This window comes from Erpetoichthys calabaricus, chromosome 18 (assembly GCF_900747795.2).
Source record: "Erpetoichthys calabaricus chromosome 18, fErpCal1.3, whole genome shotgun sequence".
NCBI classification, from domain to species: Eukaryota; Metazoa; Chordata; class Cladistia; order Polypteriformes; family Polypteridae; genus Erpetoichthys; species Erpetoichthys calabaricus.
This window is the reverse complement of record NC_041411.2, coordinates 16,602,097-16,615,019: the sequence shown is the minus strand read 5'-3', so window position 1 is coordinate 16,615,019 and position 12,923 is coordinate 16,602,097. Positions and strand designations below refer to the sequence as shown.

At 38.4% G+C, this 12,923-nt stretch overlaps 1 protein-coding gene across 1 annotated transcript; it reads right to left on the bottom strand.

Annotated features, from left to right (window-relative positions):
• Window positions 1–4,648: 4,648 nt before the first annotated feature.
• isg15 (ISG15 ubiquitin like modifier) lies at window positions 4,649–10,763 on the bottom strand. The gene is made up of 2 exons (XM_028824243.2): window positions 10,683–10,763; window positions 4,649–5,415 (listed from the first exon to the last, which is right to left on the bottom strand). The coding sequence occupies exon 2, from the start codon at window positions 5,384–5,386 to the stop codon at window positions 4,916–4,918; it is 471 nt and encodes a 156-aa protein (XP_028680076.1). The 5' UTR covers window positions 5,387–5,415; window positions 10,683–10,763; the 3' UTR covers window positions 4,649–4,915.
• Window positions 10,764–12,923: the final 2,160 nt, after the last annotated feature.

The following is a 12,923-nucleotide window of genomic DNA, read 5'->3' as shown; positions in this document are numbered from 1 at the left end:
AATCTCCGGCTCCTCTTCGATGAGTTTTTCGGTTTCCCTTTCTCCACCCACAGCGGACTGTTTATTCCATATTTTTAAACGAACAGTTTCGATTCTAATATGCGAGTTTTGTTTTCGATTTACTGTGACTGTTGTGATAACGGCAAATTCCCCTAAAGGAAAAAACCCAGACTGTTCACATTAAGGCAGGATTCCTTAAAATATTTTGTTAGGCATGAAAAATGCATCGGAGTTTGGATCATTAAATGCTTTTTATAACGCTAAAGTAGCTCACCTGCATTAGCAGTCATGCTAGAAAATTCACCATACAGCTATATTTGTAGGTGACATTTTAGCTTTATTTTACATATTCAATTATTAACGTGTTAATAACTGTGTTGAAAATGTTATGAAAGAGTGTTGACGGACAGCCCAGGTTGGAATTCAACCTAATCACTGTATGTATGAATGAAGTTCTTTCCCTATTCTGCATGGGTTTTCCTTAAGTGTTTTTAAGCTCATGTGTGCTAGGTTAATTGGAAACGACAAACTGACCTGGTTTCCCATATTAAGAAACATCTATTAGTTTAAAGTTTTTAATTCGTACATCGAATTAGTAATTAGATACAAACAATTTAAAATAACATGGAAATTTCAGATTATGCAAACACATAGCAGACTGCTTGGCAAGTCAATTCCTGAAAAGCCCAGCCCTAATTACAAAATTTATACATCAGTAGCATACTATGGAATTCTGTATTTTCATTTAGCTGTACGCTTCTTGTAATTATTACCTATAGCAATTATTAATAGCTCTTTTTTCATTTGTTTATTTTTGAGAGCAGTGGCAGGGGCTGTATTAATATGTATTATATAGGTAGTCTACAAAAGTAGTCTCCTAATGGTTAAGATGTTGAATTTTGAAATGTGATGCAGCCAGACTAGTCCCTAGTGCCAGACCCAGAGTGGGGCTTTTCACTTGCCAGTCCTCTCATCCTCTTTAATATATTCCCTTTGTGTGTCCAGGTGTCCGTGTGGGTGTTTCTTCTGGTGAAGTGTGCATGCGTGGGGCACGGTGCGACGCGTGATATTACTGTCAGAAAGTTAGAGGCGTTTTATGGAAATACAAACCAGTATTACTGCGAGAGGAAATTAAAGGTACACAATACAGTGACGCATATTACAGCCACATACAAGCCAGTATTACTGTCAGAGGAGATTAAAGGCATATTACGGACATACAAGCCAGCGGACGTACAAGACAGTATTACTGTCACAGAAAATTAAAGACACACAATACACGGCGGCAGCCCACGAAGAACGGTAAGCTCAGCAAGTAAACATCAACAAAAGAACGGCTGAAAGAAAGAAAAATACGACCAACAAAAAGAATGAGGTCAAAATCCCTTGCCATTTAATACAGACCGTTCCTACTAATGTTTATTCACTACTGTTCTAGCGCCCGTTATTGTAACGGGCTAAATGACTAGTTGTATAAATAAAGAAGCAGTCATAGCACATTTTCGGTTATTTTGGACAATACTACAAACAGCACCTGCTCTTGGAATATATTTTTGCAGAGTATAATGGATCAGAAATAACTAAGTCTTTATGTTACCTCTGTACATAACTGATAAGAATTAATAAAAATCAGAATTAAATTTTTTTTTTCCAAAACTGCATTTCACGCTGGACTGGCTGGAATCAATATTATATGCAAGGGGTGACCAGTTAGACAAATACCAGTAAAGCCAAACACAATTTATTTTTCAGCATATTTCCTATAGGCACTAATCAGCTTTTTCTAACATTTATAAAGTTCAAATGTTTTCTCACATGATAACTTTATCATGGGTATAGCACATTCCACAGAGTACTTTGTTTTCTAGCATTAGAAATTCAATTATCGTACAAAACCTGATTTTGAAACTTTAAAGATCTGTGTTGACTTGGTTTTGAAACCAGAATTGTGCAATATAAAGCACAAATGCTAAAGACTATCAGAATAACTGAAGACAGAAAATAATTTAAAATGATATCCTTAAAGATCAAACCTCATGGGACAAGCTCACCATCAATATACTTCCTCCACTGGAAGCTACCTTTTTGTTATTATCAGCTTCTTAGGAGGATGATAACTCATATCGTTAATTCAGGTCTCGTTTCTGCTCTAATTCTATAACAACACTTCATAATTTCCTTTTGTTTTGACAAGAAATGACAAAGTGGCACAGCATTTAGTGCTGTCATCTCATATCTCCAACTGTTTGAATTTCATTTCCAGGTGATTGTTTTTGTGGAGTTTTATGTTTTTCTCAGTGTCCATATGGGGTGTATCACAGTTTCTTTCCGTGTATTAAGTCCATTCAGTACTCTGAACTGTTACATTGTGGTATCCTATCCAGATAACAAAAAAAGGCTTTTTTTTAATAGATAGACAAATGTCTGTCTAAAGTTGTTTTTATATTTATTTTCAGTACTGAATGTAGATAACAAAAACAGAATTTATTTCTATAGCCCATTTTTATACATAGGATATAGTTTAAAGTGCATTACAAAATTGATAAAGAAATAGTAAAAAGTAAACTAAAATTAAATTGGGCATAAATAATAATGAATAAATACAAAATAAATCGGTATGAGCTTACATAACATAGATCTATACTTAGTAGAACTGTAGAGTCCTTATACAGTATATAATACTAGTTGTGTAAGCCCATGCTGTAAAAAAACCCAGGGTCCTAGAAAGTATTGAAATCATCAGAAAAAAAATTGAAATGTAGAAATGTCAGGTGTTTGGAAGAAACTACTTTGGGCATCTCTCTCCTAGGAGGTTTTGTGTTGCTGATGTAGTTCGCATTGTTTGTGCATTAGTGGCTAAGTGACTGACACTTATTGCTTAAAGGTGTTTGATTGTACACCACCAGATTTGCTTTGTCACCCTGAGGTTAGCAGCCTAGAAATGAAACAATACATTACCTATCTCAGGATGTGGCATTTACCATCTTCCACTATAAATTAAAAACAAGGAAGTGTCTACTCAATGTAGTTTCCCTTTACAGACATCTGATGGAAAACTTTTCTGGAATAGTAAAAAATATATATTTTGATAAAAAAAAATCGTCCCATGCCTGGAGTAGTGACAGTCTAGGTAATTAGACAATTGAATTTGCAAAATATAGTTTCCTTGAGTTTTTGTTAGATATTTTAATTAATCCTTCCTCACTTAAACCTTTTCTAGGTTTATGTGATCTCCACTGCCCTGACAAGAAAATGACGTGCAGAAAATGGATTGATGCAAGGCTGCTTTTCAAGTCTTTCTAAACTAGTTATTTTGGGACATAAAGATGTATAAAATAAAGATGTATTCTGCCCTGCACCCGGTTCTGCTGGGTCCCAGCATGCTCTTGCAACACCCCTCCCCCTACCCTTTCCTCAAAAACTGGATAACGCAAATTAGAGAATATTATGTATATTATGACATGTAATAAATGTTAAATTAAAACCTCAGAGGCTCATTTTGTTTTCCCTCCAAAACACACTAGTTCCCTCCTAAATCTCAAAGAAATATACATTAGGCCGATTGAAGTGTCTCTAGAAGCCTAGCTATAAGTGAGGTATAATCTGTGATGGATTTGCACACCAACCAGGGAAATAATTCTGTCTTGTGCCTTATGCAACTTGGATAGGTTTTTGTTCCCTGTCACCTGGGCAATGAAATAGTAGGGTCTGCAAATGCATAAGCAGACAATGTTTCCAAATGAGGAGCCTCTCATTCACAAATTAGTGCTTCTCATCAAGCAACTCCTTTAAGCACAAATTGGGAAAGAATTGATCAAAAGCTTAGCAAGTAAATTCAGTAAACACATATGATCATATATTTGATACACTTCTTGGAATATTTAGAACACTAAAACAAACCTCTGTGGGTAATTCTGGGTTGACCTAGTAAGTGCACAGAGATGGAAGTATGTGTAATTGAGCCAGTAGTCCTGCTTTTGACACTTAAAGTCAACCTTAAAATTCCACCAAGCATGAAACAATGCCTATCTCAATTATGCTATAGGTGTACTCTCTGTTGTCCAAGTGCTGTATTCAGAATATCCTAGCAGTGTAGAATGTTTATTTCAATAACTATTCAGTATTTCATATGTACATTTAAGTTGTGTTACTGTTAAAGCAGACTCAATATACCTTTATTTTCTTGGGTTCTGCCCTCCAAAGGAAAGCATGCAACCAGTAGATTTGGGTAACAGTTTTATGTATTTATTTTTTGGTCCCCTTTAAACATGCAATATTATAAAACAGCAGTTTTTATTGTAGAGAAATGTTGAATACAAATTCACTTTAGCAGGCTGCAGAAGTAGCTGCATTATATAACAGTAGAACAAACTAGATTATCGTGGAATAAAATAAGCAGTGAGGGTTACAATTGTTGTATATTAAATAAATATATCAGAAAACAACTCTAATTATAACAATGCACTTTATATATTAATGTGTCCTCATATAGTACTAGGGTGTTGTACCGTGTTAGCCATTATGAATGTAGAGAAAAGCCAAGCAAAATGACACCTTTTATTGGCTAACTAGAAAGATTACAATATGCAAGCTTTCGAGGCAACTCAGGCCCCTTCTTCAGGCAAGATGTAATCATATAAAATATCCTCATATAAAATAATGTACGGTATAAGAAATAAAAAAAACAGTGCTACATTTTTTCAGCAAATCTTAAGTTCTAGAACACTTCTATTTTTGGATTGAGCCTAAAATATTACTACAATTTTATAAAATATTACTACAATATTATTATTATTATTACAATTAGGAACAGAAGCAAAAGTGAAAGGTGCTGTTTTTTTTTCCTTTTCATTATTATAATAGGAAGAAAATACTGCAGTCAATGACAAATACTGGGATGGATTAGGACATTTCATTAGCCTCCGCGGAGGCGTAGATTGAGATAAATGGTCTTATTAGTTTGAATGTTATAGTCATCCATTTTTCTGCCATCCTCCAGCTGCTTTCCTTCATATATAAGTATCATCTGGTCAGTAGAAACCTTTTCACCCCGATAGACTTTTTGTTTGAACTGTGTGACAGTTTCACCTGGTTGTATCTCATAGGTTTTCGTTTGACTTTTGTCATTCTTCAGAAACACCTGCATGGGCTTTGGTTCAGTGTTGAACACTGTCACAATAGTCCCAGGTTTCAACCCATATTGATCAAGACTCCAGTCCTCTTTTTCCAAATTATTTGTCGGTCCATTCTGAATTGCTAGCATCATATGTTGTGCTGGATGACTAGATTGGATCTCTATTTTCTGCTTTAGCTGCTTCACAGTAATGGAGGGATTCACATCCAAGGAATATGTTTTCCCATTGAGGAATTTTACTGTCAGCTCCATTGGAATTTCCAGACTTTCAAAACCTAAATCTGTTTAAAAAAAAAAAACAAAAAAAAAAAACCAGATTTCAGTCACTAGACTTTATTACTCAACAGGATGATTATTCTGGTTTTCCAGGCATAGAAATTCATCCATCCATACATCATTTTTACAACCTGCTTATCTAGTTCATTTTCACTGGACATCAGTGCCTATCCTGGCTGCGACAAGGAGCTGGAACCAACCCTGGATGGAGTGGCAATCCATCACATCACTCAAGAAGAACATGCAAACTATAAAACATTTGATGCTTGGAACAGGAAATCAAATCCAGGATTCTGGAGCTGTGAGGCAAAATGAATACCCATGTTGTTATTATATAAAAGGGGGCTCCGCCCCCTGCTCGCTTCACTCGCCTATCCTCGGGTTGGGTAACCCGAAATACATTGATGAATGTATGAGATATATCGAATTGTAAAGGTGTAGATGACGAACAAAGGAAGTTCGGGTACATTGTTAGTTAGAAACATCCGTTTTTTCCCCAAAGTGAAATTCATGCATTACTTTGTGTAGTCATGTTACTATATATAACACATCTGTTATATATGTTTCTCTTCTGGTTCGTCCTGCTTCCACTTCAAAACCGGTCCCGCCCACACGCAGCCGACACGGCATGTCTCGATTCCTATTCGTCGTCTTCCATGTCATGCACTATACTGGCCTGCTGAGCGTAACACATCCAACAAGTACTCGAGGTGCTGCCACAACAGTAAAGTAGCTTTACCACCTTTGCGGGAGCCACCTGTGTCTTTACAACAGCTTCTTACACAGCAAACATCAGAAGCTAAAAATTATCGTGAACACATTTGAGAATACAACTCTTCTGTAGCGTTTGCTTCCATGGGTGCATTGATAACTCAACCTCCTGGCAGCAAACCACACTGTTTTAAAATACACGGGCAAATTTATCACCAAATCTCTCCACTATACGCTAACACTTCTACCTCTCCAGGATATGGACAGTCGTATGTTTTTGACACAGCGCAAGCTACTGAAGTACGCTTACAAAATAAAGCAAACTCTGCGTGCAGCGAAAATCTACTTCTCCGACTAGATTGCATGCTCAGAACCATCAACCCCTTCGCTAAATCATACAAACACATGCATGAAATCGCTCAGTCCAATCCAACAGCATCTGTACGAATGGTTTTCAAAGAAAACCCTAGGCAGGATTTACGACGATACAATGCCCCGACATTGCAGCGATTTTCGTCGGAGAAGACGGCGAAACGCCTGCCAAAATTGATATTTGCATCTATCCCATACGCAACTCCTGTAAACAGATTTCCATGCTCAATATGAATTGCGATCCTATGGTTTACCCACTTTTATTCCCTTACGGAGACATTGGCTGGCACAAAGATTTACAACATGTTCCCGATAAAAGAACCGCCAAGCGAATAAGGCTTACTCAATGCCAATTTTACGCGTACAGATTAGCAATGAGGAATACATTTATTATTTTGCTCTCCAGCGGGCGGCACGGTGGCGCAGTGGGTAGCGCTGCTGCCTCGCAGTTGGGAGACCTGGGGACGTGGGTTTGCTTCCCGGGTCCTCCCTGCGTGGAGTTTGCATGTTCTCCCCGTGACTGCGTGGGTTTTTTCCGGGTGCTCCGGTTTCCTCCCACAGTCCAAAGACATGCAGGTTAGGTGGATTGGCGATTCTAAATTGGCCCTAGTGTGTGCTTGGTGTGTGGGTGTGTTTGTGTGTGTCCTGCGGTGGGTTGGCACCCTGCCCAGGATTGGTTCCCTGCCTTGTGCCCTGTGTTGGCTGGGATTGGCTCCAGCAGACCCCCGTGACCCTGTGTTCGGATTCAGCGGGTTGGAAAATGGATGGATGGATGGATGGATGCTCTCCAGCGGCAAACTATTCCAACAGTAGGCCTACGTCATAGTTGCGTAAGGTAGTACATAAATTCGGAAAGCCTGATTTATTTATCACTGTCACATGTAATCCTACTTGGCCGGATATTCTACATGCACACTGCGTCTTTCAAGACGTATTTATTTATTCTTGATTTCTGAATTCCTTTCTCACCGTTTTCCGTTCCTATTCTTACACCGCCCTATGCTACGGCGGGCGTCGGCTAATGTGTGCCGGGAAATGTCCGGCCAAATCGGGAAATGGCCAATGTCGGTGTAAATTGACATGCCAATGTCCGATCTTTTCCTCGATTTCGGGATTTGGCCAGCCAGTTTGCGAAATGGCATGGGGCGATCGGCCAAAGTCAGAAGGAAAAAGGCATGAGCAGCGATTTGTTGCGCACTTAGTAGTGCAATTGTTGAGTGTAGCCTTGGCGGCTCATGTTCAGAAAGCGGACGCCACTTGGTTGTTTCACAATAATTAAGATCAGGTATATAAGTAGATTTCACATTTATGTTATCATTTTAGCAATAACATAGTGACTTAACATCAGGGACCTATTTTATTGACCTTAAGGTTAGTGTTTGGGCGAGGGGAAGGCCGTCTCAAGTGGCGTCCGCTTTGCTGAACAAGACCGTCTTGAGCAGTTACTCGTGCAGAATGGAAAAGTCACTTCTGAATCTGCATCTGAAAATTTTTAAGCATCTTCGCATCTTGAGCGGACAGTCTTACATCAGCACATCGGATTTTGACCAGGGAGTTCTCGCCACTTCGCGAAATGGCTGGCCAAAGTAGCATATATGCCGGTCATTTCTAGTACTTCGGACTTTGGCCACACCTTGCGGCCAAAATGCGAAATGGCCGGTCAATTCGGGAACTGGCTGAACTTCGGGTTTTGGCCGTAACATATACACTTCCACTATTGGAAATTCTCTTCTATGCAAGATGAATAGTATTCTGCTTGCTAAAATATCGCCAGTATCTAATTTAAAAGTCGGAAGCAATACGAGTTCTTCAGTCGTGATTTTGTCGGCAATCGAATGTCTATGCAGTTTTACAATTTGTAAGCGTGTGCCATTACATTTTTGTCAACTGCTAACACACATATATTTGCCATATAATATGTATGTATTGTGTATACGTGTGTGTATGTGAACGAGAGAAAGAAAGATAGAAAAAGTTTGTGTATATGCAGAATACATTCATATGAAAAAGTTTGGGAACCCCTCTCAGCCTGCATAATAATTTACTCTACTATCAACAAAAAAAGATAACAGTGGTATGTCTTTCATTTCCTAGGAACATCTGAGTACTGGGGTGTTTTCCTAACAAAGATTTTTAGTGAAGCAGTATTTAGTTTTATGAAATTAAATCAATGTGAAAAACTGGCTGTGCAAAATTGTGGGTACCCTTGTAATTTTGCTGATTTTAATGCATGTAACTGCTCAATACTGATTACTTGCAACATCAAATTGTTTGGATTAGCTCGTTAAGCCTTGAACTTCATAGACAGGTGTGTCCAATCATGAGATATAAAGGTATTTAAGGTGGTCAATTGCAAGTTGTGCTTCCCTTTGACTCTCCTCTGAAGAGTGACAGCATGGGATCCTCAAAGCAACTCTCAAAAGATCTGAAAACAAAGATTGTTCAGTCTCATGGTTTAGGGGAAGGCTACAAAAAGTTATCTCAGAGGTTTAAACTGTCAGTTTCAAATGTAAGGAATGGAATCAGGAAATGGAAGGCCACAGGCGCAGTTGCTGTTAAACCCAGGTGTGGCAGGCCAAGAAAAATACAGGAGCAGCATATGCACAGGATTGTGAGAATGGTTACAGACAACCCACAGATCACCTCCAAAGACCTGCAAGAACATCTTGCTGCAGATGGTGTATCAGTACAGCGTTCTACAATTCAGTGCAATTTGCACAAAGAACATCTGTATGCACTCACGTCACAAACAGTCGCTTGTTGCATGTAAATGCTCATTTAGGCAAGCCAGATTCATTTTAGAACAAAGTGCTTTGGACTGATGAGACAAAAATTGTGTTATTTGGTCATAACAAAAGCACTTTGCATGGCAGATAAAGAACACCGCATTCCAAAAAAAACACCTGCTACATACGGTCAAATTTTATGGAGGTTCCATCATGCTATGGGGCTGTGTGTGGTTAGTTCAAGGACTGGGGACTTTGTTAAAGTCAAGGGTCGGATGAATTCAACCCAATGTCAACAAATTATTCAAGATAATGTTCAAGCATCAGTCACAAAGTTGAAGTTACACAGGGGTTGGATATTCCAACAAGACAATGACCCAAAACACAGTTCTACAAAGGCATTCATGCAGAGGGAGAAGTACTGTTCTGGAATGGCCGTCACAGTCCCCTGACTTGAATATCATCGAAAATTTATGGGATGATTTGGAGCAGGCTGTCCATGCTCGGCAGCCATCAAATTTAACCTAACTGGAGGGATTTTGTATGGAAAAATGGTCAAAAATACCTCCATCCAGAATCCAGACACTTATCAAAGGCTATAGGAGGCGTCTAGAGGCTGTTATATTTGCAAACGGAGGCTCAACTTAGTATTGATGTAATATCTCTGTTGGGATGCCCAGATTTATACACCTGTATAATTTTGTTATGATGCATATTGCATATTTTCTGTTAATCCAATAAATTTAAAGTCACTGCTGAAATACTACTGTTTCCATAAAGCATGTCATTTATTAAAAGGAAGTTGCTACTTTGAAAGCTCAGCCAATGATAAACAAAAATCCAAAGAATTAAGAGGGGTTCCCAAACTTTTTCATATGACTGTATATACGTATATTAGCGAACAGACTGGGTATATTTGGAATTATTTATCCCATCCCGCACAATTTTGTATTGCCTCTTTCGAGTCGTTTATAAGATGAAACCAGGTAGCGGTTGCTCCATAGATGGATGACATGTTTTATTTATCATTGATGATGTATCGCATCTTAACGATTACTAGTAGATTTTTGGAACATTACCAGCAATCGTGAGTGCATCTTTTGTGGCAAAGCGCCTAGTCTGTTGGAAGTGGTCCCATTTACCCTAAAGTAACTGTCCTTGCTGTGTTTTTCCGTTACTGTGCTAATGCATCTTTCATGAACATTTTTTTTCTTAAAAAAAAATACGAGTGTTGGTGGCTCAGTTATGTGATCATCTATAAACATGCCCGGACAATTAATTATGAGATTACGGAAAAGTATTCTATATATACTCGGAAGACACAAGTGGCATATATAAGAAAAAGTAGGCAAATAAAATTGGCAAACCTTGTTAGATTGAAATGTCCGTTATCGTTAACAATTTCTAATTCGTGTATATAAAAATTACTGATACTGGGATAGCAAATAAAATTAAATCTCTACCTGTGGTTTATATCCGCTCCTCTCCGAGAAGATAACGGCTGCTGTTCACGTCCAATTTATAACTCGAAAGGAGGCGCAAGGCGCGTTTCTGTAATGCCCCTCGACAAGTCTCCTGCATCTGATTGGCTATTTGATTCAGCTGCTTTATGTGGTCGGATAATGCTGCGTATCTGATAATCCCGAACTCATTTATTTTTTTCAGTTTCGGTTTCTCGGTTTAGTGCTGATCAGTCAGTTTCGAATCAGATAAACATCTGTAAAGATAGACCTTGAACGAGTATTAATATTTTTTTTGTTTTGTTTTGCCCGATATGTATGAAAATCCCAGAAAAGTCAAAAGCAACAGAGACGAAATATTCAATCGGGGAGTATTTTTATAGCGCTACTTTTAAAAGTTAAAAAACAGGAGAGCACCGTGGCATACTGGTTAGCGCACTGAGCTGCAGGAACCTGGGTTCGATTACTAGAGTTTCCAGATCCTCTGTGTAGTCCGATTTGGACCTTCATTACAAAAAAAAGTCAAGTTAGTACAGTATAGGAAATCCATTCGTTCCAACGAGTTACCAGCGTCCCATTCAGTGCAGAAAGATATGTGAATGTATCAAATTAATTGGCACCGAATGGACAGTATAATTAATACCGTTTTAGCTTTTAACTAATCTCATGAATGGCAGATCCTTTCGATTCAAGTATCGGACGTCTTTTTTGTAATGTACTGTATAGTGTTTCAATTATATTGTTAGTTAAGATCCTGTGTTGGCGTACTCTATAAAAGATGCTCAATAAAAATTGTATTTGATTGATACAAAAATGTCATAATCTGTAAAATTACTAAGTACAGGAAATATTAGCAATAAAGCAGAGTAAGCGAGGAAAGCAAATCCTTTGCTTTACTTGCTGTGGAAATCCCCTGTCCACATCCCTCACGTTTACAGGCTAGAAACATTTGAAATTTAGAGATTATTTTGCCGTTTTACTTGCTATATTTCAGTGTTACGTGAATAAAACATGCTACTTTATTGTTCAGGAGAGAACCATACTTTTTGAAATAAAGATCTTATTATGGCACATATTCTGAATTAAACACTCATTCTTGCATTTTCACTTTTTTAGGCTCTTTGAAAATCTAGAATCAGGCGCTTTAAGGTGTGCAGGCAACAATAATCTATATTCAAGGGAAAATCCCAGACATGCCTGAGTCACGAGTACAAGATGATGCAATGAAACTGTAACTCTGAGGTGTAATGCAGCAACCTTAAAAATGCGAGTCATTTTACTAGAAATGAAACCAAACAAGTTTCAGCAAATAGCTGAATTCACATGCATAATGCAGCAGAAACATAAACTACAAAAATATTACACTATCCATTATCCAACCCTCTATATCCTAACTACAGGGTCACGGGGGTATGCTGGAGCCAATCCCAGCCAACACAGGGCGCAAGGCAGGAAACAAACCACGGGCAGGGCGCCCGCCCATCGCAGGGTTTACTAATATATAATACAGTACATAAAATCCAATGTCTGTCTGTCCGCTTTTCACGAGAGAACTACTTAACGAATTTAGATCGGGGTTTTTTTTTCCTATAATTTGCTTGAACATTCCGGTTGATTTTGCGACTTCTCTCATTTCGTTATGTATCATAGTTCGCTTGCGGTACCGATTTATTTGTGCGAATCCAAAAAACACGCAGCGGGCCGAGGGGAGGGGCCTTCCTCACTCACTCGCAACTCCGCTTAGCTAGCGAACGAGAGAACAATTGAATTCAATTTTGTTTGATATTTAAAATAAAGTGTTACATAAGTCTTGATGCGATTGAGTCCGGATATTCTCTTAAATGTATGCCACATTGAAAAGATAGATTGTAATTCAGATTGTGAGTTCTCAGGTGTTATAAGGATCGTGATATGATTTTTTGGAAAGATCGCCCACCCCTTATTTCACTAATCAAGTTTTCAAATTTATGTAGGATTCATTAACCCTTTGGCGAGCTACTTGGAGAGGGGTTGCGAGCTAACGGTAGCTCGCGAGCGACGTGTTGGAGACCCCTGGTGTAGACTGTATAAGTATTATTACTTTTCACATGACTATCCCGAACATGGCGAAACAATCAGCCAACCCGCTCTTGAAACAGAAGAAACAGCCGGAAAGGTGGAAGAAGTTTTATGCTGAAGAGAGATTGGTTGTTTTAGAGTAAACGTCTCTTCCCGCTTTATGTACTATTGGGTATAAACAAGAAA

Excerpts from the sequence above, each read along its gene's own strand:
- isg15 (XM_028824243.2), bottom strand. The coding sequence starts at position 5,386 with ATGGAGCTGACAGTAAAATTCCTCAATGGGAAAACATATTCCTTGGAT.